Genomic DNA, 20,238 nt, shown 5'->3' with positions numbered 1-20,238 from the left:
ATAGAATAGAGGTCTTTAGAGGGTTTTTGTCAACTTTCTGGTGGTCTGGCATGGCATTGGAACGATGTACTATCCATATGTGGGGGCTTGAAGAGAAACCGAGCCTGATTTCCCCCGAAAGTATTGGTTTGTACTGGTTCTTGAACGGATACTATTCCAAACTGCAAGTAGCCCATGAGATTGAATTTGTATTCAGTAATAACACTGATCTTTCGCCAAACGAGGAGTTACCATTATTGGTATTAGGTGACAATAAGATATCTGGGTTTGTGAACATCGTCGATTATTTAATGCAGGATTTGACGAGTGAGATTGACGATAAGGGTACTGCGCTGTTGCAATCGTCGTTGTTACAATACACTAGCTCAGATTTGACTGTACTGACTAATTACCAACTATATTTGAACAAGGAAAATTACGAAACCTTTACTCGCAGACACTTTTGTAGGCTGTTGTACTGGCCCATGTGGTACAACACTCCTTTACATTACAGAGCGGTCGCACGAGAAAGATGCGAGGATCTGCTGGGGTATTTACCTTCAGAAGAGGAAGAAGCCCTTTCTGGTTCCACCGAACCATCAGAGTTAGCTCAATCAAAAACTTTCAAGGTGACCCAACAGAACAAGAGAAAAGGTAAGGAAGAGCTACAAAATGCCAAGTTCAATATGCAATACCTGAATAAACTAAGCGAGCATTTGAAAGTCTGGATCCAGGTCAGAGAAAGAGCCATGTCAGAGAAAGTCATCCCAGCGGATCTGCTTATGTGGGCAAACATATACGTTCAATTACAACTGCCGGACAAGGACAAAGTTGCCACACACCTGTCGCAAACCTTAGGTTCTGATTTCTTTGCTACTTTGCAAAAACAGCTCGACCTGTGTTCGCATTTTGAGCCTATCATTCCCTTCAGAGAGCCTACATTTCAAGAACAAGGAAATGCGATCATGTCAATATATAACAAAGGAGCTAAATACTTGTAGTAAGTACCTTTTTAGTCAATTTCTCTTTGGCTTATGTAAACCTTTGTACACAAAATAGAAAGCCACCGTACCGTCATCATTAACTATTGCCAACGTAAGTCTCTTGGCCGTAGTTGGACACAATTGATCAAATACCTTATCTAAACACTCAAGAGTTACGTAGCCACCCTTGTACTGCGACATCTCCACTGGCAAAACGTACTCAGTAGCGATCTCGTCTTCGTCATCGTGACTCAATTTCTGAGTTGGCCTGCCAGTGATCAGACAAAGCGTCTGATCTCTCCAAGCCATTGTCCGATCACTGATGACCACATCAGCCCACAATTGATAATGTGCCAGATTGTTCCTGACCAGGGTTACAATACTTCCAGCATCCCCATCAATGGGCATAATATAGATCAAAAAATGGCTTTGCTCGATGACCTTCCGATGAGCTTAATTTTTCAGATGAGTGAATTTTTCACTCTTATAGCCCGACGAACATAACCAACAACAAGAAAACTCACGAGAAAGGTAGCCCTAGTAGACTATCATTTGATTATTGGGTTATTTAATAGTTCCGGTCTAAGTATCTTTTGAGTTATGCACAACTTTTGGCTAGCTTTGGTGGTCCTACTCACAGGAATTAGCCAGGTTTATGGTTACAGACCTGTTATTCGTCCAAAGGAAAAGGTAACTACTTCTGAAGAACCAGAACCTTGGTATCGTACAATTTATGGTACACAGAGGGAATTGGTCACGCCAACAGTGATTGCTGGTGTTACTTTCAAGGCTAAACCTGCACCAACTCCAGATTCTTTGCAGCCTTGGATCACTTTGAACAATTTAGGTGAACCTAAGACTGTCAAGCCAGAAATCAAGAATGGCCACACGAAAAAAGGTGTTCCAGACTATTCTACATATTTCAAAGCTGTCAGTACCCGAACTTGGTCTTATGAAGAGTTGCAGGCTCACAATATGGATCCCGATGAGGTACATGAGGAGAAAATATACATCGATGAGGATGACACCTACGTTTCTTTGAATCCAGTTATTAGATGTACTCCAGATCGCTATTTCAACAAGGGGATTTCTGGTGATATTCCAAGTGAACCATTTTGCACTCCTCGTGAAAACGTTCAGTGGAAAGTTGGTAAGATTTATTTTGCAACTTGGTACACTCATTTCTTTAGGGATGAACACTCTGATGAAGTGATTGATGAAGTAAGAGTTCATTTGTCATATGTCAAGGAACGTGAGAGTGAAAAGTTTCAAGTTAAAAGAGACATTCCAGCAACATTTTTCTCATCCGAATGGATGAGAAACGATGAGGGAATGCTTGGCATTGAAATCATGCAAGAGTGGTTAGATGATTATCGTACTCGTAAAGTTGTGTTATCCGTGCAACCAATTAATATCCCAGATGATGAATTTGACCCACTTGAGCATGGAGTGCTCATTTACATCGATCAAGGCTCCAAGGTCTTTAAGCCCACGAAGGATCAGTTGGCTCTTGAGAAAGCCGGTATTACTGACAACCACTGGTTATACGTGGCTATCACAATGCCTACAGTAGTCGTTATCGCTTTGGTTATGATGTATTTCTTCCTATATGCTAACGGTCGCTACAGAGATTTCTCTGATATCACTCGTAAGGCTATGAACAAGAAGCGTCGTGTGATTGGTAAAGTTTCGGACATGAAGAAGTTCAAACACATGAAGAATCACAAATATACAGAGCTGCCAACTTACAAGCCTGATAAACAGCATTAATAGTTTAAAGTGTAAAAGCTATTAGAATAATCATATCCATTTTTGTCTTGCGGCTACTTCGCAAATTTTCTCTAAAATTACGACTCTTTGGTCTGGCTTGAAAGCCTGAGGCGCAATACCATCTGCGACATCTTTATCCGTAGTCATATATGCATCTGTCGCAGAGTCATCCTCTGTGTCTTCATCCTCACTAATACTTTCAATGTAATAAAAGAAGGGCTCGAAAGCAATCATGATTTTCCAGAAATGGATGCTACCGCAGTTAGAGAAGAGAACATCAATCAAGCTCGGTAGGTACTCCAATTCTATATACTCCTCCGCGCAGCAAACAAATTCATCGAGTTCATAATCCTGTTCATCTGCTGACAATGTCGAATACATCTCAGAGAGTAGGGTCAATTCTTTGCTGATAGTTTTTGGTATGTCCTGGCGTGCTTGCCATAATAATTTCTGAGCCCTCTGTAGTCGTTCCTGCGTTGAGTTTTCACCACTGCTCTTTTCGACAGAGGTTTGATTCTCTTTTTCGCTTTCGCTAGCCTCCAAATCTTGTCTTAAATTATCCTGTGAGGGCAAGAATCCGTTACGTTCACTCTTTTCCATCAGTTCGTTGTACTCGTTGTATAGTGAAATAATTTTCATCATGGGCTTGTAAAGTTGCTCACATACTTTCATCTCAGAGTGAGGAACGATTATCTGCTCCAAATAATGATTGATCAAACCTTCCATGAAATTTGCCCAGATGGATGAGAAGACATAGTTTTCATCATAAGTACTCTCGGTGAAATCCTCGTTAATATTCTGTCTCATGACTTGCTCGGTTAACGAAAAAAAAGTTGCTTGGTCAACAGCTCCATCTTTTTGTCGCTGTTTAACTTTTGGATTGGGATTATTACCTTGGTCATTCTTGTCCATCCAGTATTCTGGTCCACCTCTTTGAGACAATGTCACTAGTAATAAAAACAGTTTTATCTTAATCCAAGGGTTCAAAGAATTCACATATTTGTCACTTATCCTGTTAACATCATGGTCAATCTTTCTATGGATGCACTTAAGGAATTTTTCGATGTAATGACTCTTCCTTATGCCATATTTTTCGTTTAGATAGTCGACTGACGTGATCAGATCGTAGTTCGTACCCTCCGTCTTCAAATGTTTTGAAAAACGGAACCTCGATCTCCTTAACCTATTACCTCTGCTTCTCCTGTTCGTTGAGTTGGTTCGGGCGTCAGGATTGTGATGCTCTCGTGAATTGCATTGACATCTGCAAGGGTCCTCGCTATCACCTAACTCACCATTTTCCTGGCAAAGGGCCACTTCTTGTGAGCTAGGCATTATTAACACTCGACGAGTGGAAAATAGTGCTCTCTAGACGTCTGTTGAACTGCTCTTTGATTGACAGATTCACCAGTCTTCTCGAGTGGAAAATTCACAGTCGCAGAAGACGGAAGTTACAGTAATACTGAGAAAAAAATGAATAATATTAGAATAGTAAATTATTGAAAAATCTATGTATAAACCTTCTTGTGTTAATTAGTCTGTATTTATGTATATCACGAGCAGCAAGAAGGGTGTCCTAATTACGCACCAATTTTTTCAGCAGTGTTTTCGGCAGTGTTTGTTTCACTAGACTCGTCTTCAATAATCTCACGAGGATCTAGGCGGAAGTCTTCAATGACCTTCTCCTCAACGTGGGGTTCTTCCATCAGACCATAAACAGATAGAGTGATCAAACCTAGCACACCAGCTAGACACGAAAATGTCATGGCGATGATACCCTTTTTAGTGAATCCAGGTGGGATTGTCTTTTCTTGAATGTTTTCACCCATCAAATTGAGGAAATCAGTAGTGTTACCAGCAGCGTTACCTTGGTAAGACATACCAGCGGCCTCACAAACTTGTTTGGAGCTGTCAGTTAGTTGTTGGGTAGGATTGGATTGAATAGCAACTGGGTCTTCAATCAAAGTGATGGCCAGACCTTGCAACAAATGCCATTCGATGTGACAGTGGAAGAACCAAACACCTGGGTTATCAGCCTTGAATCTAATAACAAAGTTTGATTGAGGGTGCACGTAAAGTGTGTCTCTGACCATTGGGTACTCTGGGAACGCAGCGTGGTCACTATCATCATAGGGATGTGGAACTTCACCGATAGCATCGTCATAAGCACGATCTCTGATAATAGTTTGGAAGACATGACCATGCAAATGGAAAGGATGTGAACCGGTATCCAAGTTGTTAAGCACAATATCAACAATTTCATCCTTCTCTAAGACAAACGTGTTCGTGTTTGAACCGTAGATTTGAGCATTAGTGACGTCGTCCCCACCAGAAAGCACAGTCATCAAGGTTGGAACCTTTGGAGCGGTGTAAGTGATATTGTTGAAAAAAGCGTAATTGATACCACTGAGCAAGTTATCCATAGCGACATCAACAGTGATCACATAGTCTGGGTCACCAAGTAACTCCTGCTTTTCGTAAGGCACCAAGTAGAAATCATCCAAGAAATCATCTAGCGAGTCGACAAAGCTCTCATTAGCTGCACCAAGACTCGTGTCATAAGCCAAAGTAGATGTAGCGTTCAACTCTAGTTCACTTGGAATAACATCCAACATGGTGTCGTCGAATTTCTGCATGATAGCGTAGTTTCTGGAAGTATCATTCTTTGTATGTACCAGCACAGTGTAACGTTGAGCAACAGTGATGTACAACATATCAGTCGTGTTCTTCTCTGTTGTGATACCATCAATTTCCACGACTGTCATCTCATGGTCCTCGATCCAGAAGTATTGCGAGACAAACCCACCGATATTGATCAATCTCAGCAGATATGTGGTATCTGGTTTAACCTCCCAAGTCAAATTCATAGTATTATTGAGAATCAAGTTCTGTGGGATAGGTTCAGCACCTGTTGGATTAAACAAACTCATAAAGTCCGGTATTAGATCATCGATAGTTCTGTCGTACCATTCACCAATAGTCAAAACCACTTCCTCATCGTATTCATAAGGATAATTTTCATTATTTTCCCCATCATCGATAATAAAAGCACCTCTGAACCCATCCTCGTACTGCCCATCACTATGCGAGTGGTACCAGTACGCACCAGCGTTTTCATCCACGGTAAAGTTGTACAAGAAAGTATTTCCAGGCGTTATAGGACATTGAGTGACACCAGGAGGTCCATCCATCTGAGTAGAGCCACGTTGGAACAACCCATGAACATGCAAAGACGTATTAGTCGTACCGTTAAACCCGTTGGTCAAGTAGATTTCCACCTGGTCGCCCTTGTTGACTCGCACATCAGGCCATGGCCACTCTCCATTACAGGTGATCACGGGTCTTTCACCCATCCCATCGACATCCTGTAAACCCCAGCCGGTGGTCCAATTAAAAGTACGAGTAGCCGCATTCGCGCACGACAGCAGCGATGCGATTAGAAACAGCTTCATCCTCGTCCATCGCGAAAGGGAAAGCTCGATTGTTCAATTGCATACCCGGTCTTCTTATAGTCGTCGTGGTCGTGGGACCCGGGGGTACATGGGGTGCAACTGGCGATCAAATTGCACCGATAATCCTGCATTATTCGTCGACTGCACCCATTGAAAATTTTTGCAGGGCCAAAAGTGGGTGCCACGCTGTGCATGAAGTGGCGCTAGTACTTCAACATGTTCTTATCGCTTAAAGGAGAAGACCATCAGAATGTCCGTGAAGCTTGGCATGAGTTGGAGAAGTTTTTGACAAAGCGAAGAAGCGAAGAGTAACGTAGTGTAGATTAATACGTTTAGCCGTCTTGGAAGCCCTAGTTGTAACCAGTAGTGAGGGTCACATGGAGTTGGTAGCAAGGTATCCCTCAATCAACAGGTATATAAAGCTATGGTTCCCTGATGGGTATTGATCGCCAGAGGGTCCCTTATCACCTAAATCGACGATATGACGACTAATGGGCATAGTTCGAGTTTTGGAGTGGACTTCTTGATGGGCGGTGTGAGTGCGGCAGTGGCCAAGACTGCAGCGGCACCTATAGAGCGTGTGAAGTTGATGATGCAGAATCAGGATGAAATGATTAAACAGGGTACTTTGCAACATCGTTATACGGGGATTGTAGACTGTTTCAGTAAAACTGCTTCTCGAGAAGGTGTGATATCATTCTGGAGAGGTAACACTGCCAATGTGATAAGGTATTTCCCCACTCAGGCTTTGAATTTTGCCTTCAAGGACAAGATCAAAGCTATGTTTGGTTTTAAGAAGGAAGAAGGGTATGCGCGGTGGTTTGCAGGTAATTTGGCCTCTGGTGGAGCTGCAGGTGCACTGTCATTGTTCTTTGTATATTCGCTGGATTACGCGAGGACCAGGCTAGCTGCCGATGCTAGTCATCATGGCGCAAAACGCCAGTTCAGCGGTCTTCTGGACGTGTATAAGAAGACACTAGCTTCTGATGGGGTCGCTGGGCTTTATAGAGGGTTTTTGCCCTCTGTTGCAGGGATCATCGTGTATAGGGGGCTCTATTTCGGACTTTACGACTCGTTTAAGCCTCTTCTCTTGACGGGATCACTTGAGGGTTCTTTTGCAGCTTCTTTCTTACTAGGATGGGTAATTACTACAGGTGCGTCGACGGCTTCGTACCCTCTGGACACGGTGAGAAGACGTATGATGATGACTTCTGGTCAAGCGGTCAAGTACAGTGGTGCTTACGACTGCTTTAGTAAGATTGTCGCTGCAGAAGGTGCTACTTCGCTGTTTAAAGGCTGTGGAGCCAATATTTTCAGAAGTGTAGCTGCCGCAGGTGTCATCTCGCTATATGATCAACTCCAAATGATCTTCTTTGGTAAGAAATTTTAGTTAGTGCTGTTTAGCTTGCTTTATAGTTTGTTCGAACTCATGAAATTTCATCACGCAAAATGTAAACAAAAGACAATAATGAACAAAGACAATGAGCTCAATTGAAAAATTCATCTCACAGCCTCCATTCATTCTCCAGTCTTCACTGGCTCAATTGAGATACCTGATACTCAGCGAGGGTCTTCCTGCGTCTAATGATAAACATCAACAAAGGGTAAGATGCTATGTGTGGTCAGTGCTCGCTAGGACTTCAATGGAGAGGTCTACTCAGATATATTTGTCACTCTTACAATTAGGGTCTGCTCCTCAGCCGATCTTTCAGAAGATCAAGAACGACACATTCAGAACTTTACAGACAGATCCGAAATTCATCAATGTGGTATCGGAAGATTCATTGATAAGATGTCTATCATGCTTCGCCTGGCAATGTCTGCAAATACAACGCGATGAGGATGGCAATGGCAGTGCACATCAAGTGAGCACGTACGTGCAGGGTATGAATGTGCTAATGGCTCCACTACTTTATTCGTGCCCGTCAGAGCCAATGGCTTTCCAATTATTCTCCACATTATGCTACTCTTTGATACCGACATACTTGGATAGCAACCTCACTGGAGTGCATAATGGCGCCAGGTTGTTAGATATCTGTCTCAAGATAATAGATCCAAAATTAAGCAAGTTTCTCAGTGATAATCTACTAACCGCGGAAATCTACGGTATACCCTCAATTCTAACGCTTTCCAGTTGCAACAAGCCATTGGATCAGGTTTGTAAGCTTTGGGATTTCATGTTTGCGTATGGCTTCCACATGAATATCTTGTTCGTTGTGGCCCTATTAGTGACAATACGAACCAGGATTCTCAACTCGGAATCCCCAATGAACTTACTCACAAGGCAACTGCCCGACTTTGATGCTGACGAAATAATAAAGCTTGGGGTTGGATTCGTCGCGAAGATTCCCTCCGATTACTACAACTTACTAGTTCAGCATCTAACTGATCCAAATCTTACTATTCCCTATGACGAATAATGGCATTACGTAACTAGATAGTAGGCTACAAAAGTCCAACCCTTTCGAAATCATCTTCATTCACATATGAGCATAATACTGTCCTACCATTGAATTTAGAGCCTGGTAGTTTTTTCATAGCACTAACAGAAGCCTCTAAAGTGTTAAACTTGACGTAAATATTCCCAACACCTTCTGAAATATGCTCAAAGTTCAAGCGATAATCAACATTAGGCTTCTTGATCAATACTGTATCCACCTCTTCTAACGTGTACCTCAGCGTATCCTCGATTTCTTTCGCAAAAGGCATGAGTTTCAAGTCTAATGGGTCTACGCAATTTAGTAGCACTAGTACTTTGGACTCCGATCGTTTGGGCTCTGATACAAGTTTCGGTAGACTTTGGAACGTAATTAAAGAACTGTCTTGCACTAAAGCACCCTCATTGGGCTTGAACCATGTGGCTCCCTGGAATGCTTCCAACGCCGCATCTTCAACATCATCCAATTCAACTAGTGCACATCCTGTAAATAACTTACTTTCACCAGTGGGACAATAAATTGGTCTTACGTAACATGTTTTTACCCCCCCATCTGAGAGAAGTTTTTGGATTGCAACTTCGTCTTCCTCTTTTAAACCTTCCACAGCGATAATTTCGGGACTACACAAACGATCAGTATGGTCTAGCTGCTGAACGTACTCATTGGGTCTTCTCCACATCGCGTGCGGTATGCCAAGGTGCTGATTGATAAAACTTCGACAGGATAGTACAATAGTAGCGCATTCTGCGTTGTTGAATTCGACCACGGCATAAAGGGCGTTTTCTGGTGTGCTAATATTACGGATGTTCATATCTTCACCCAGTCCTCTGGCAAAACTGTGCAAGAAATCAGAAATCGAAACGTTGGCCTCTAAATTTTCCACAATCAGCTCGCAGCTTAGTCTTGATAATAGTAGATTTTTACTCGTTGCATCTTCGAACAGGATTCTAGTACGCCTACTCTTCGCTCCACCATGCATTGCCACTCTTTCAAGCTTCGAACGATCCAATTCTTGAGGTTCGCCTGGCTGCGGAAAGAGTCCACTCAGCTTAGCCCTCTCAGCTGGTACTTTTTCGAATCCTTTAGGTTTCACATCCCATCTTGTCGGTCTCCTTCTCTTCCTTTTATCGATAGGCTCAACACCTTTCAAAGAATCCTCTTGAATCTGTCCTGAGAGCCTGGATCCCTGGTTAGCAGTATATCTACTACGCGCACGAGCTGGCTGTTGTGGGGACATATATCGCGGTGATGGCGATCTATGATATGAACTATAGCGATAATCATCGCCTCTATAACCATTCTGAGCTGCTGGTCTCCGAGGATGCGATTCGTACCTACTCCTTGCCACTGAATTCCCACCATTCCTTGGTCCCCTGGGTAGCTCAATTGGTCTCTGTCTCTTGTTCTCACTCTCCTGTCTGGCAGATTCGCTTGCTGTCCTCTTCACTGGCTGCTGCTGGCTCCCGTCAGCCATCGAGGCCATAATCTTCGATCTCATGTCTTCCAGCGCCTCTTGATCACCCATGATAGTACAGAAATACCGACTAGATGACCCTATAGCGTACTTCTTTTATTACGCATCAATCGATAACTTTTCACTTTCAAGATGCTCTTACTTTACTGAAAAATGACACGGTGTAAAGCGCCTTTAATTATTGATCTTCAACAAGAACAGACCAAGGAAGCTTCATTTGATCTATTGCTGGCAAGCATGAGAATCTCAGTCATCTATTGCATTATTACACTGCTGTGGCAGCAGTGTATAGCGACTGTAATTGGTGTTGATTACGGGCAACAGAACGTGAAAGCGATGGTGGTATCTCCCAAGGCGCCAATGGATCTAGTCTTGACACCGGAATCGAAACGGAAGGACGTTTCTGGATTGGCAATTAGAAGACTCGGTGATGGCATAGAACGCCTGTACGGTTCTGCTGTAGGATCTCTTGCAACAAGATTTCCAAAAAACAGTTTGTTGCATTTGAAACCTCTTCTAGGTAAGACGGAGGCTGATGAAACTGATGTACTTCTCTACCTCAGGTCTCATCCAGGCGTTGAAATTAAAAATACCGATAGAGGCACGTTGGCTATTTCAGTTGATGGGGAGGACTATGGTATTGAAGAGTTGTGTGCCTTGAACATACAAGAAATTATTAATAGAGCTGGCAGGCTTCTGAGAGAGAAGGATTCGTTAAACTTGGACCCGGTCAATAAACTTGCTATCACTGTACCTGATCATTTTGATCAGCATCAGCGTCAGGCCGTATTAGACGCCGGTAGTTTGACAATCGAGGATACCTGTCTAGTGAGTGATGGTTTGTCTGTGATGATGAATTTTGCATTCAAGCAACGAGATTTTACCCAAGGTGAGAAGCATTACTACATCGTGTACGACATGGGTGCAGGGTCTACCAGGGCATCATTGTTTTCTGTTCTTCAGCCACTCAATGAAAGTGATCCGTTGCAAATAGAGTATGGTGGTTTTGGTTATGACGAATACTTGGGCGGCTCTAAGTTCACCTTGGACGTTGCTAGTATCATCGAAAGTAAATTTTTGGAGTCGCACAAGAATATAAGAACAGCATTATTACACAGCAATCCAAACGCTATTGCTAAGATCGTTCAAGCCGCAGAAAAAGCCAAATTAGTTCTAAGTGCTAACTCGGAGGCATCTGTGAGCATTGAATCTCTCATTGATGAAATTGATTTCAAAACTAAGATTACTAGGCAGGAATTCGAAGAATTCATCCAAGATAGCACTGCCGATATGTTCCAACCTATTGAGAGCGCTCTAGACTCTCAAATGTGGCAGTCTTTAATCACCGTAAAAGACATCCATGGTGTTATTCTGACTGGTGGTTCGAGCAGGGTTCCAATCGTTCAACAAAAACTTGCCAGTATTCTGGGTGACGACAAACTCTTGAAAAGCGTCAATGCTGATGAAGCGGCTGTAAACGGTGCTACAGTTAGGGCTGTAAAGCTTTTCGACGCCTTCAAGACGAAACCGGTAGACATCATTGAGCGTTCGCCAACTGAATTCGCTGTTAAAGTGATGGATGTCGAGGATGTGGAAATCGTCTTCCAAAGGGGCTCCACTTATCCAACAAAAAAAGTTGTTCAAATAACCGAAACAAGGGACAAACCAAAGCCCTTCACTGTGGATCTGTTCGAGAATGGCAGGATCATACAAACTATAACCCTTTCTCCAGGCTCATTAGGCAAAAGCATTGCAGGGGATACATGTGTCGGCGCTATTGTCTATAATGTTACCTTTTCCTTGACCCAGAATAGACTCTTTGAACTAGAGAAAGCGGAAGTCATCTGTGTAGATGAGAAATCTGCTCATGAAGAAGATTCGAGTACCAAAAATAGCAAGAAAAACTCTAGAATTGGCTGGTTAGAGCTATCAAAGAAAGATCTTCCTTTGACTCATTTATCGCAGGGAGATAAGACCCTTCTGAGAGAGCGCATTAGGATGCTTAACCAACAGGATCAAGATAGGTTTGAATTCGAGGAAGCCAAAAACCAGCTAGAGGGCCTTCTGTATGAAGTGAGAGGCTTAATAGAAGCAGAAGATGTCCTTGAGAATGGGCCAAAGGTCCATCTAAACAAATTGGCTCATATTATTCCTAGGTACCTGGAATGGCTAGAAGATGAATCTGACGGTGCAAATAAAATAGACATACTTTCTAAGATTGCTGAAATCAACGATCTCAAGGCCAAAGTGGAAATATATGTCGAGTCCTCGTCCGAACCACTAGACGTGCACCAATTCAAGAGAATGTTGAAGAGAGCTGATGAATTGATCAAAGAATTGGAAGACGCAAAGGAGGTTACTCATGGTGGATTGGCTTCAATCAACGAAACGTTCAACCAAGCTGGCTATAATTCCCAACAAGAGTTTGCAAAAATCAACCTACCTCATTATATCTCGAATCCGTTAAGCGGGTGGCAAGATAAGCTGAAGACATTGAAAGGAGTCGTGAAATCCGTGGATGAACTGGTGTCTGTTGGTTCAGTAGACAAGAGGAGTCGCGAGGATCTTTTCGAGTTAAAGCTGGCATTTGATGAGGCTTGCATAGAAGTCGATGAAAAGATAAAACTATTCAACAAAGCTCGTGATTACCAATTCCGGGAGCTTCTTTCTTGGTACCAGAGAGCTGAGAAAGCTAAGAAGAGACGGGAGGAGAAGCTAAAGAAAAGCATTGAAGAACAAAAATCAGCAAATCTAAGTAGCTCGGCATTCGAAGAGGTTTCAAGCTCGACGACCATATCATCGCTACTTTCATCCACAACTTTTCCCGCTTCGACTACAGTTGAAGTTGACGCCTCAGTAACTACAACAACTACAGTGGAGACGATAATTCATGATGAATTGTAGTTTGGTACTTGCAAGTATCCGGCTAGAGTAGTTTCTTTAATTTTATACATGAATACAAATACTCTCTAACTAAACGTAGAGCTTTCATAATTTTACACAAACCCGTCAAGTCTCCTTGTTCATTCAATTATATTCTCAAAAGAAAACGGCTCATAAGCGTAACCTTCACCTTCAAAGAACTTGGACATGGCCTCAACCCAATGAAGACGTAAAGAATGTAGCATGGCTGACGTACCCTCCATGGCAACTAGAATACAAACCGTCAAAACAAACCACATTCCAAACAGTACAACAACCTTGGTAACCGCTAAAGGCGATCCTGAATCATCTGATGAGAATGCATTTTGAATAGTCATTGACCATAAAACGCTGGATAACTGGGCATGAGCAAGGGATAATGCCCATAGACGGAGGTAAGACGCAGTGTGAGAAATGCAGTTTAAACAAAACTCGATCGTGTGAATAACCTGGTGAATCATGACGTCTCCGAAATTGAATTGCTTATGTTCCTCTTCGTTGCCGAAATCAGTAACAACCATATCATCTCCAGCATCCTGCTGAGAGTCGATCAAAGATTCAGTATGTTGTTGGTCGCTCACACTTTGATAACCGTTGTCAATTGCGTGTTTGTTCTGACGTCTGAGAGTTAAAGGTTTGTAAAGAAGAAGCCATGGAACACAAACCAACGCCGCTATCAAAAGTACAGTCTGTAGGAAAGCCTGGCCACGGTAAAGCTGCTCATCGACGGTCCCTGGAGCTAAAAACATGTTGATCAACATGTTTAGTAGTGCAGGAGCAGGTCTCTCATCCTTTATCCAGTCCTTTGACCATTTATAGATGATTGCCCAAGACAAATAACCAAAAATAGATTGCATGAATATTAGCCCTGGCACAAAGTTACCAATAATGTCCACAGTAGAGTGCCTGTTCTTATAGTTGATGTACGAGAACATGAAAGAATAGGTCATGTGAATGAAACCCATTAGGATCGATAGCTTCATCTTGTATGAATTGGAGAATAGAAGGCCATTATCAGTTGAATGCCACGCAAAGTCTAAACCAAAAGGATATACTCCCACTTTAGTGGCTTCGAGCGTTTCACCTATTTTGAATGTTGAAGGCCATTGCCATCCAGATTTGAACAGTGTCATTGACTTGGAGAAAATGTCATTGTACATCAATCCCGTGTACATAGAGAATGCCCCCATCAAAACAATAACGTACCTACCTGTGTACGCCATGTCGAAGATTTCACCCCTAGTCATGGTTTCAAACTTGTTCTCGTTCAGCCATAAAACGAGACCAACAAGAAATAAAATGAAACCATGACCTAAGTCACCGAACATAATAGCGAACATGAAGGGGAAGGTCACTACAGTCGCTAGTCCGGGATTAATCTCCTTATATGTGGCAATACCGTAAGCGTCGACAATGGACTGAAATGCCTGAGTAAATTTGTTCGTTCTATGGTACGTCGGCGGTAACTTGTTAGTGTGAATGACACTTACCACTGTGCTATATTCTGATCCCACGCTATCACTGTAGTCCTTCAGAGAATTGGAAACTGTCGTGAGATCCGAGCTTGGAATCCATCCTTCTGCCACAAGGCCGTGTGATTCTTGCTTGAAAAGGTTCAACGTTGCAAAGATATATTTTTCCCTTTTAACCATGGCGTTCCACATTGGTAGCTGATCAGTGACGACTAGCAGCTCTGTATGTAGAGTTTGTTCTGTTGTGAGAACAATTTGTTGAAGATCGGAAATCTTGTCATTAAGCCTCTGCAAAGATTCATGTGATTGCTGATCTAAAGAAAAAACCTTACCACCTAATGAATCCACTACTCGTCTCACTTTTTGTAGCAAAGTATCACCATGGGTAAACACAACGAAACAATCCTTTTCAACTCTTTCACCATCCTCTAAAAGTGGTTCATTAATGGCGAAATTCTGAAAAAATAGATTACCACGAAGTAATCTCCAGATAATTCTATTCAAAACATCGATCTTATCTCTTTTGATCGAACCCGCTATCATGAATCTATTGTGGAACCCACGTTCTAGGAGATCGAAGTTCCCACTTGACCCACTATCACGTCTTGAATTATTTTGCGCTTGTTCATAGAGACCAGCTCCTTCAATTCCATCGTCAAATGAAAAGGTATCGCTTAAATTTTCACTAACCTCGTCACCTGCAAGACTAAACTCATCGACATCCATCAATTCTCTTTGTTCTCGAGCCACTCTACCAAAAATCCCAGGATTTCCTTCCAAAAAGCGCGAGCATTCGAATATAACACATCTTTGTTCCAGCAGACCATTCAATCTTTCTCGCAGGTTGATCAGTGACTGGTCCATCTGTCGAACACGACCTTCAAAAGATGTTATATCCTCTACCATCTCGTGAATAGAGTCGTGCGAATGGGTATGCATAGTACTGACTAATTGGGCCAAGCTTGGTCGCTGAAGATCGTTTCCCTCATCATCAGTATGCAGGATGTACTTCCACGTAGCTTCGGCATGCTTATCAGCCACTTCTCTCATATGTAATACAAGCCTCTCAACATCATCGAATTTCCGTACTTGATCCACATATGCTCTCTGGAATGCTGTTAGATCTCGATTGAGGTCTCTAAACATCAAGTTCCCAAGATTCCCCAGTAAACAAACCACTTCTCTCGAGATTTCGAGCGGTATATACAATTGGACATAAGTCATATCCGCAGAGCCTAAAGATCTTGATTGTTAGTACACTATTATCTTCTACAGCATCAAATCGAGGTACGATAATTAACATACGGTACATGGCTTCCTCGCTAGCCATTTTATCACCAGAAAACGCCTTGAAGAACGGAAACCAGCTAGCAAATGATCCAAAAAAAAAATAGCAAAGAAGAGCAACTACTGGTCAATTCCTCACGAATAACTCCTAATCGATTTTACTCTTGAACTATTCAAATCTGTCAAAGCTTCAAAGGCTTAGCTTCATATCTAGCTTTGTCCTTGTAAAAATCACGTGCCATTTGAGCTTTTAACTCAAAATAAAGGTGAAAGTAAGGCATCAATTGGCTACATTTAATAACAGTATTTATTCACTGGTTTGGATCGAATCGCAGATTGATTATTGTGCTAGGAGATAGTTGAAGCGTAAGAGACACGCTTGCGGAATCATGGCAGTTGGAGACGGCCGCTTGGACGGTAGGCAGAGGTTGAATGCCGACTCTCTGATGTACAGACCGTTGGCCACTGAGCCGTTAGCAAGCTTCATTTTCCCCGATATTGGTGCTCTACATGCTATACGTCTGGAATCGTATGTCAACTTGAACTTTCAAGAGATTGACGTGCACGGATTTGAGATTTATATCGTCGAACAGTGGGCTGCCGAACGACAAATATCTACGGTGATTACTAGTTACACAGGTAATTCTCAGGATACCATACATGCGGTGCAGATTGCACTACCTACAGATGCATCGAAATGGCCAAAAGCACTGCGAATGTACTATGAGAATTTGATGACTTTCGCGCAGCCCAAGGATATGCCGAAAGGAACGCTCTTCATAACAAATTTGCCCTCGGTACCATCGAACCTGAACTTATTGCATGTCGAATGCGGGGACGTTAGAGTTATTTGGAAGAATTTTGAGGTCAATTTCAATTTGAAGAGACTAAGATGTGGGGGGAGATCAGCACTTTTGTTATGTGCTCCATCAAAGGCTGCAGAAGATAAGTTTTCTCAACTTTACAAGATATCAATGTCCTCTGCTCAACGTCGGCAGCATTTACAAGTGATAGATCAGGAAAGTTACACCCAGGTGCGCACTATAGATTTGACTAACAGATACCATCCCGTAATAGAGCTTATTACACTGGTGCAAATTTCTCTGGGATATTTCCGTCTCTTCAACCATGAAAAGGATGGATTACTATGTGAAGACACAATTTTGGCAATCAATCAGTGGTGGGATAAATATGGCAAACTTTACCTGGGCATGGAGAGACCTAAGAATGAAGGCCCTGTCGGCCCTACCACCATTACGGCACTGATCAGTTTGGTATTGAGTTGTTATTTTAAATTCAAGGTTGAGGACTGTGTAGTGTCGAAGGACCCATTCGAAGAATCGCAATTCTTCAACAGTATCCACATCTTTCAAAAAAAGTATGGTATCGTCAAGGGTACTGGCCCGTTATACCTCGATGACAAAACTCTAGAGAAATTGTTCAAAGTTTGTGCGAAGACTTCAAATACTGACATCTTTAAATTCAAAAAAGTTGTGAAGTCAACTGTCCAAGATATCGCTGGTAGAGGGAATCCAATGCATCTTTCCAACGAGATTTTGACGTCGGATCTTGATGTTTTGGTGAAAAATATACACGGAGGTTCGCTGGGACTGCTATGGAAAAATAAAGGTAGACCTAGACGTCGTCTTAGAGAGTTGCATGATCATCCAGGCTTCTGTGATATACGATACTTCCGAGGTAATCCTGATGCACTGCTAGAAAAACAAGCTATTTGCTTCATGGAGATGAAGGAGAATGGGACTGACTCGCAAGACTCCTCAGATGATCCCGAAAAGAATTTTTTTGACACTGGAAAGCTGGTGAGATACACCTCTTCCAATTCGTCTGCTTCAGCGTCCTCGATGGTTTGTAACTACGACAAGAACAAGTACGCTCGAAATTTTGGGATTAATAAAGTTTATCATGAAGAGTATTATCGGCGACACTCTGTCCCCTTCGCTAATGACGATACGCATGAACTTGCGGATGAGGAAGTTCCATCGAACCATTGGAGGGCTAATTGTCTTTATCGTTCGAATTCGGCCTCTCAAATTCAGGACGTCGTAGAACCCTGGACGTTACCGTTTGACCCATCTTTAGTCAAAATGGCCCGAGATCTATTAAAGATGAAGCACAAGTTAGAGGCCCAGCAAAGAATGGATGAAATGACAGAAGGATGCGTCGACGTCTCGGGAAAGAATTCAGAGTGTCATAAAAGTAGAGTCGCATTTGGCGACCTAATGAACGAGTTACAAGGCGTTTATCAGGACTGCACAAGCAGGGTGGGAGAATTAGACGACAAGAAGCAAGAAGTTGAAACGAAGCGAACGTTGCTGAAAGGAGAAATGCGAGAATTGAATTCGTTGTCATCAAAATTTCAATATGACATGAGAGTTATTGAAGGTCGAATGAGAGATGTTGAAGATAGTGTCAATCATTTCGAGGCAAAACTTGAAGCTGTTCAGAAGTCTTTGATTGAAAATGGTTTGGGTATCGGCATGGCGGTCGACTCGTTGAGCGATAAGGCGGCATTTGATAGATGCATAAGTGAACTAGTTCATGCTAGAAACACAAAATATGAAGGAGTTTGTTTGAAGATGTTTAGTAAAAGGTTTGTTCGTGACATCAAGGAAGATGTCTCAAAATGGGGTTCATGGTTTTTCACAAAACTGTTTTATGGGCATGGAAATACTGATAATGGGATACAATAGAAGGACATCAATTCATGTATAATTAAAAGAATGTAGCGCTATGAAAATATTTCATTGATCCTTTGTCATTTCAAAGGTAGCAAGTCAACGCCGTACGAGTTTCTAAGATATGAGAGCACTTCAAAGATTCGTTTGTATTCCCTTGATCCCTTCGGTAGTGCCTCCCAATTAATTTGGTTTAGCACTTGTCGTAGATCGCCGTAAACCGAACAGAGTTTGTCCTGCGTGGACTCTTTGGCACCTTGCAATGATTTACTGCTCTCTTCTAGGCGATGAATCTTGGAATCAAATTTATCTTGCACGTAAAAGTCTACATTCTGGAGGCCTGTCAATTTTCCTTCAATGATGAACCCACGTATCGAGGTCAGATGTTCTATAATCTCATTAATGAGTGCCCATATCTTATTATTCACATACTCTTGCATTTCAATCCTATATATCAGCTCATAATTTTCCAGTATGAGCCTTTCAGCCAAATCCGGGGCAGACATGCTATCATAAGCCTCTTGAGTGCTCGAGCTCACTCCATCTGATAGTTGATCATACGATACACCTGACTGTTTTGCCAGCCTTCGAAGAATGCTTTCGATCTTATCGCTTTCCTGTCGGTTAGCCCTGCTTTCCAAACTCAGTACCTTGGTTAATTGGAGAACATATTCGAAGTTGCCACTGCTTGAATCCATCATGCTGTCGTCTCTAATGGTGATTTAATCGATACTTACCTTGAAGCTCTTTATGTAATTGAATGAGTTCTGATCACATGACAAGCAAGCGAACTAGAATCAAAACACGTAGCTTTACTTGCCAGCTAACTGTAAGTGCTAGTGCTGTCGTCCGCTTACTAGAATGATGTCATACCACTATGCAAATGACAGTCTACTTGTCATGACTGCATCTCTCGAAGATGTGAAGAACGAAAGGTTGCTGGATTAATTGCATTGCAGCACCACGAGTTAATTTTGCACTTTAGAATTAACTGCGTAAGGCTGAAGGCATCTTATTGGTAGAGGTGATCTTAACTGTTGTTATATATGAACTCAATCATTCTCAGAGAGAAACTGATACCAACCTTGTTGGAGGCTCTAGAAAAATCAACCACTTAGCTTGAACATCCAAGATGGGCCTGGATATATTCGGGTATGCCGTTAGCCGTGGCACGCTTTACCGTTACTTACTGAGTCGCATCTTTAGCTTAGTCTCAGATAGCGACAATCTGAGAGTCTTGCAAGCTCGGTGTATCTATACTTTCAGACTCTATAATAGCATTTTGATTGCCAAGAAATATATTGCAATATGACGAGGAACATGTCACACTTATCAATTTTGACGTTCTATGCTAATTCAGCCGCCAATTCCCATCTCATGCCGTTCGATGCATGGCCTGTAAGTACTAAATACTAAAAGCACCAAGCCCAAAAAAAAAACCGGTCCTCTGCTCCACCAGCTAGTGTCTCAGTTTTACATTGTGGAAGGAGAAGACATGGCAGATAATTCTAAAGTACATCATCTTGAGCATGTATTATTGATAACGCCGTATTATCTCGCCTACGGGTATAACTCTCTGTAAACCCAAATCATCAACAAGATGAAGCGGTGGCTCAATGGTAGAGCTTTCGACTCCAGTTAAATCCTGGGATTTCCACGGAATTGCAATCGAAGGGTTGCAGGTTCAATTCCTGTCCGTTTCATTTTATTTTTTTTCGTAGATTTAAACAGTAATGATGACAAAAATCACCCAGTGATTTATTGAAAT

The 20,238-nt window shown here is 42.2% G+C and overlaps 12 protein-coding genes and 1 non-coding gene across 13 annotated transcripts; 7 read left to right on the top strand and 6 right to left on the bottom strand.

The window, feature by feature from the left end:
- Window positions 1-50: 50 nt before the first annotated feature.
- SAM37 (SAM complex subunit SAM37) lies at window positions 51-980 on the top strand (the record flags this gene model as incomplete). Its single annotated transcript, XM_003680011.1, has 1 exon — window positions 51-980. The coding sequence occupies one exon, from the start codon at window positions 51-53 to the stop codon at window positions 978-980; it is 930 nt and encodes a 309-aa protein (XP_003680059.1).
- A 15-nt stretch (window positions 981-995) lies between these two features.
- Window positions 996-1,370, bottom strand: SEN15 (Sen15p; the record flags this gene model as incomplete). Its single annotated transcript, XM_003680010.1, has 1 exon — window positions 996-1,370. One exon carries the CDS (start codon window positions 1,368-1,370, stop codon window positions 996-998), a length of 375 nt encoding a protein of 124 aa, XP_003680058.1.
- A 192-nt stretch (window positions 1,371-1,562) lies between these two features.
- Window positions 1,563-2,732, top strand: PSG1 (Psg1p; the record flags this gene model as incomplete). Its single annotated transcript, XM_003680009.1, has 1 exon — window positions 1,563-2,732. The coding sequence occupies one exon, from the start codon at window positions 1,563-1,565 to the stop codon at window positions 2,730-2,732; it is 1,170 nt and encodes a 389-aa protein (XP_003680057.1).
- A 30-nt stretch (window positions 2,733-2,762) lies between these two features.
- AAN1 (Aan1p) lies at window positions 2,763-4,064 on the bottom strand (the record flags this gene model as incomplete). Its single annotated transcript, XM_003680008.1, has 1 exon — window positions 2,763-4,064. One exon carries the CDS (start codon window positions 4,062-4,064, stop codon window positions 2,763-2,765), a length of 1,302 nt encoding a protein of 433 aa, XP_003680056.1.
- A 245-nt stretch (window positions 4,065-4,309) lies between these two features.
- FET3 (ferroxidase FET3) lies at window positions 4,310-6,181 on the bottom strand (the record flags this gene model as incomplete). The annotated part of the gene is made up of 1 exon (XM_003680007.1): window positions 4,310-6,181. One exon carries the CDS (start codon window positions 6,179-6,181, stop codon window positions 4,310-4,312), a length of 1,872 nt encoding a protein of 623 aa, XP_003680055.1.
- A 481-nt stretch (window positions 6,182-6,662) lies between these two features.
- Window positions 6,663-7,571, top strand: AAC1 (ADP/ATP carrier protein AAC1; the record flags this gene model as incomplete). The annotated part of the gene is made up of 1 exon (XM_003680006.1): window positions 6,663-7,571. One exon carries the CDS (start codon window positions 6,663-6,665, stop codon window positions 7,569-7,571), a length of 909 nt encoding a protein of 302 aa, XP_003680054.1.
- Window positions 7,572-7,662: 91 nt separating this feature from the next.
- BUB2 (Bub2p) lies at window positions 7,663-8,601 on the top strand (the record flags this gene model as incomplete). The annotated part of the gene is made up of 1 exon (XM_003680005.1): window positions 7,663-8,601. The coding sequence occupies one exon, from the start codon at window positions 7,663-7,665 to the stop codon at window positions 8,599-8,601; it is 939 nt and encodes a 312-aa protein (XP_003680053.1).
- Window positions 8,602-8,626: 25 nt separating this feature from the next.
- On the bottom strand, window positions 8,627-10,144 carry MUD2 (Mud2p; the record flags this gene model as incomplete). The annotated part of the gene is made up of 1 exon (XM_003680004.1): window positions 8,627-10,144. The coding sequence occupies one exon, from the start codon at window positions 10,142-10,144 to the stop codon at window positions 8,627-8,629; it is 1,518 nt and encodes a 505-aa protein (XP_003680052.1).
- A 186-nt stretch (window positions 10,145-10,330) lies between these two features.
- On the top strand, window positions 10,331-12,997 carry LHS1 (Hsp70 family chaperone LHS1; the record flags this gene model as incomplete). The annotated part of the gene is made up of 1 exon (XM_003680003.1): window positions 10,331-12,997. The coding sequence occupies one exon, from the start codon at window positions 10,331-10,333 to the stop codon at window positions 12,995-12,997; it is 2,667 nt and encodes an 888-aa protein (XP_003680051.1).
- Window positions 12,998-13,116: 119 nt separating this feature from the next.
- Window positions 13,117-15,711, bottom strand: STV1 (H(+)-transporting V0 sector ATPase subunit a; the record flags this gene model as incomplete). The annotated part of the gene is made up of 1 exon (XM_003680002.1): window positions 13,117-15,711. One exon carries the CDS (start codon window positions 15,709-15,711, stop codon window positions 13,117-13,119), a length of 2,595 nt encoding a protein of 864 aa, XP_003680050.1.
- Window positions 15,712-16,163: 452 nt separating this feature from the next.
- On the top strand, window positions 16,164-18,485 carry STB2 (Stb2p; the record flags this gene model as incomplete). The annotated part of the gene is made up of 1 exon (XM_003680001.1): window positions 16,164-18,485. The coding sequence occupies one exon, from the start codon at window positions 16,164-16,166 to the stop codon at window positions 18,483-18,485; it is 2,322 nt and encodes a 773-aa protein (XP_003680049.1).
- A 65-nt stretch (window positions 18,486-18,550) lies between these two features.
- Window positions 18,551-19,171, bottom strand: FAR3 (Far3p; the record flags this gene model as incomplete). Its single annotated transcript, XM_003680000.1, has 1 exon — window positions 18,551-19,171. The coding sequence occupies one exon, from the start codon at window positions 19,169-19,171 to the stop codon at window positions 18,551-18,553; it is 621 nt and encodes a 206-aa protein (XP_003680048.1).
- Window positions 19,172-20,072: 901 nt separating this feature from the next.
- TDEL0Btrna4W lies at window positions 20,073-20,173 on the top strand. Its single transcript has 2 exons — window positions 20,073-20,109; window positions 20,137-20,173. It is a non-coding gene; the product is annotated as a tRNA-Trp (tRNA).
- The last annotated feature ends 65 nt before the right edge of the window (window positions 20,174-20,238 follow it).

Source organism: Torulaspora delbrueckii, chromosome 2 (genome assembly GCF_000243375.1).
Source record: "Torulaspora delbrueckii CBS 1146 chromosome 2, complete genome".
Classification (NCBI taxonomy): domain Eukaryota; kingdom Fungi; phylum Ascomycota; class Saccharomycetes; order Saccharomycetales; family Saccharomycetaceae; genus Torulaspora; species Torulaspora delbrueckii.
Note: the sequence above shows the minus strand (reverse complement) of the source record. Positions and strands in the feature narration are given on the sequence as shown.